At 36.3% G+C, this 3,422-nt stretch overlaps 1 protein-coding gene across 1 annotated transcript; it reads left to right on the top strand.

Moving 5' to 3' along the window:
- The first annotated feature begins 410 nt into the window (after positions 1-410).
- On the top strand, positions 411-3,289 carry LOC105561713 (proclotting enzyme-like). Its single transcript, XM_012011943.1, has 4 exons — positions 411-676; positions 1,081-1,246; positions 1,795-2,361; positions 2,809-3,289. Exons 1-4 carry the CDS (start codon positions 437-439, stop codon positions 3,276-3,278), a joined length of 1,443 nt encoding a protein of 480 aa, XP_011867333.1. The 5' UTR covers positions 411-436; the 3' UTR covers positions 3,279-3,289.
- Positions 3,290-3,422: the final 133 nt, after the last annotated feature.

Genomic DNA, 3,422 nt, shown 5'->3' with positions numbered 1-3,422 from the left:
ATAGGGTGGTCTAAAAGTCCCGGAACGGTTGAATATCCCGAGAAATTGTGGGTGGATCAGAAAACGGAAAAATACGTATTTCCTATTTTTGAAAGAGCTATCGAATGATACCAAAATTGACCCCCCGCCCCACCCACAGGGGTGGGGGTGGGGGGTCAATTTTGGTATCATTCGATAGCTCTTTCAAAAATAGGAAATACGTATTTTTCCGTTTTCCGATCCAGTCACAATTTCTCGGGATATTCAACCGTTCCGGGACTTTTAGACCACCCTGTATATTTTTTTAAGTTCCTTTGAAACAATCACCAAGTTTTTTTTTAAATTCAAAATATCACTGATGATCACTCTGATTAATAATAGTTATTTCGAAATTGTTAAATAAAATATTAAAAACCATTTGTAAAATGAAGCACATTTATAAATCATATATTTTGTTATGTTTGTAACAGAGCTACGCGAGATGGCTAATTGCAAGATTTGTATTCTCATCGCGTTGCTACCGCAGTTGCTCTACACGCTAGTACAAGGACAGCAATCTCCGTGTCCACAATATTTCACATACATAACTAAACCCGGAACAAACGAAACAATAGGACATATCGAAATTCAATCTCCACCCAAAACTGATGAAATTCATATGAGAGTGACCTTAAAAGTCGCCGCTGAATTGCCTACGGTAAGAATATTTTTTTCACATTATTAATATTAGGAAAGAAATTTGCACGCATAAAGTAACCGTTAATGCAGAGAATTTTTTATAAATTTTAACACATGGAATATTTAATCAGAAAGTTAAATTTTTTCTCTAAAGTATTTTTAGAACAAAATTTAATTAAACAAATGTCTCAAAGAAAAAAAGTCTTTTTAAAGCGTATTCTAAAAGAAAGAATATATACTTGCAAATGACCAAAATATAATTTAAAGTAATTTTTTTTAAGAGAAGATATTTATTCCTGTATATTTTAAGAGTGGTTAAAAATGGACGATTAAGAAATAATTTAAAAATTAGTTTAAAATTTTTTGATCTGGTAAGACTTTTTACTAATAAATGGAAGTATCTTAATCATGAACGTGTTTTAGAGATACGTCGGTCGACTGGAATTGGCACGATCGAAAGAGGAATCTGCTCAAGCTGTTCAACAGGGCAGGCATTTGTCGTATCACATTCATTTTCCTTTACGCGACCCGATTCCGACATTGTCTGGGATGTGGTTCAACGGTGCACAATATTGCTCGGGTTCCAATCGTAAGTTTTTTTTTATAAAATAAATGTCACATGTTTGATGATAAAAGGAACAACAATTACAGACTTATATTCTTTCGAGTCATAAATTAGTTCTTTCTTATTTTGTATCTAATTATACGTAATTTGCAATTAACAATAAGACGGCAAAGATAAATTGGAAGGTAAAGTTCATTAACCCTGCTGTCAATAATCGGAATTCACAACGTCCAATATCCGGGTGTCAGGGTGCCCGGTACACTATAATGCATACATATAAACGCAGGAAGACTAAGAAATTTTGTATGCACGCGAAAATGCTGTTTGCGACGAGTATGCAACCACAGAATGCGTAAAGAATGTAAGAAATAAATAATAATTATTTTTCTTCGTATAGACATTTGTTTTTATTCGTTTGATCACCCCTGTAATCATATAGCATTGTAAATTCTTTTTTATATTATATATTTGATAATTGTTCGTAAATCTTATGTATTTCTGCAGGTGGGCACTCGAAATTTTCATACTCTATAAAACGTGCGGCTTGAACAGCATTTTACGTTTTGTTTCAGCAACGGGGAGTATTATAACTACTATCACGTTGGAACATACTCTGTATCTACCGAATTTCGCGCCGAATCCGAATGTAAATCTGAGACCGACACCGATACCACCGCGTCAACACAACACTCAGAAGAACCCCTTTACCACCGGCGTCACTCTTTCCGAAGAAGAAATTAACAAGAACGTATTCTTGCGTCCGGGTCCGAGCCAATCACCCCCACGATACACTAACATATTTCTTAACAACAACAGTAACATATTCCGGCCGACAACCCCGGTTATACTAACCCGAAAAATCAATAGCAATAGTAATACCAACAAAAATATGTTTTTCACGCCGTTTTCATGGACTACTACGGTTAAACCAACTCGACATTACAATAATAATAACAATAATAATAATTATAACGAATGTGGCATCAGCGGCCACAGCGGGGCCACAAATCTTCTGATCGCTAACGGAGAGAAGACATTGCCAGGTCAGTGGCCGTGGCTGGTGGCACTCTTCGTCGTAAAAAAGGGATACGAGTTTCAGTGTGCAGGTTCTGTTTTGACTACAAAACATGTTCTAACAGGTATATTAATTGAAGAGGAAAAAGTACATATCGCTAGTATTTCACAGTACGAAACGAGTTTCTTATGTTACATTTACTTCTTTTCTTGGCTCGCAAGCGATTTGTTTAGACTTATTCGTATAATCGTATTTTATGAATATAATTTTATAATTTTTTTTACTTTTTTTTTTACTAAATATAAGTAAATAAATATAAATATGATTTTATAAAATTTTATATATATTTATGATTGATCCGAATATTATTAAAAAGTGCACACGAAATTATTTGGGATAATTATTTGTTGATTTATTAGATATTTCAGCGTAATATTTTCCGATTATTGTTAAGAGGATAAGCAGATGCGAGAATATCTTTGAATTATATTTATCGTTTCTTTAAATTCCTTCTCGACAGACAGTGCAGGGTTACAAGTGAATGTATTTCAAGAATGTTTTCTTTTTACAGCGGCGCATTGCTTGAAATTGAGCCTCACTAACAACGATACCATACTCCCCAACTTGTTGGAGGTTGCTTTGGGGCGGTTCCACTTGCGCCAGTTTCGCGAAAAGGGAACAGTCAATCGAGAGATCGCGAGCTACAAGATCCATCCCGACTATGTGCACGCGGCCACCGGCGACTCCGATCTGGCGATTTTGACCCTCAGGATGCCCGTCGAGTTCAGCGCTTTCATCAAACCTATTTGTCTGTGGTCCAAATCGACCGATCTTCAGGACATCCACAACAAGGTGGGATACGTCGTGGGATGGGGCCAGGACGAACACGGGAATCGTTACACTGAAGAACCGCGGATGGCGACGATGCCGATAGTGAGTCAGGTAAGAACCTTTACGAGATTTGGTTTTCCGCGCTCCGTGAATTTTGCTATTACATCGATATACAAATCGAATTTCTCAATCGAAAGTGAGATTCTTTAATAATAAAACTTTCGAAATATAAAGATACCTTGATGATAAAACATTTACTTATATCGCAGGAGGGAAATACGCGCGCATGCTTAGAGAGATTTTTGCATTGTTGAAGAGGCGATACTCATTTGCAGCATGCACGGAAAGAAAGGC

This window comes from Vollenhovia emeryi, unplaced genomic scaffold (assembly GCF_000949405.1).
Source record: "Vollenhovia emeryi isolate VEMERY1.0 unplaced genomic scaffold, V.emery_V1.0 DF939203.1, whole genome shotgun sequence".
NCBI classification, from domain to species: domain Eukaryota; kingdom Metazoa; phylum Arthropoda; class Insecta; order Hymenoptera; family Formicidae; genus Vollenhovia; species Vollenhovia emeryi.
The sequence above is the reverse complement of the archived record's forward strand: the minus strand, read 5'-3'. Positions and strand labels throughout refer to the sequence as shown.

Bases quoted from the DNA above. Each gene is read 5' to 3' on its own strand.
- LOC105561713 (XM_012011943.1), top strand. From the start codon at position 437: ATGTTTGTAACAGAGCTACGCGAGATGGCTAATTGCAAGATTTGTATT. The intron at 677-1,080 runs GTAAGAATATTT...AACGTGTTTTAG, and splicing joins TCGCCGCTGAATTGCCTACG to AGATACGTCGGTCGACTGGA. The intron at 2,362-2,808 runs GTATATTAATTG...TTCTTTTTACAG, and splicing joins TACAAAACATGTTCTAACAG to CGGCGCATTGCTTGAAATTG.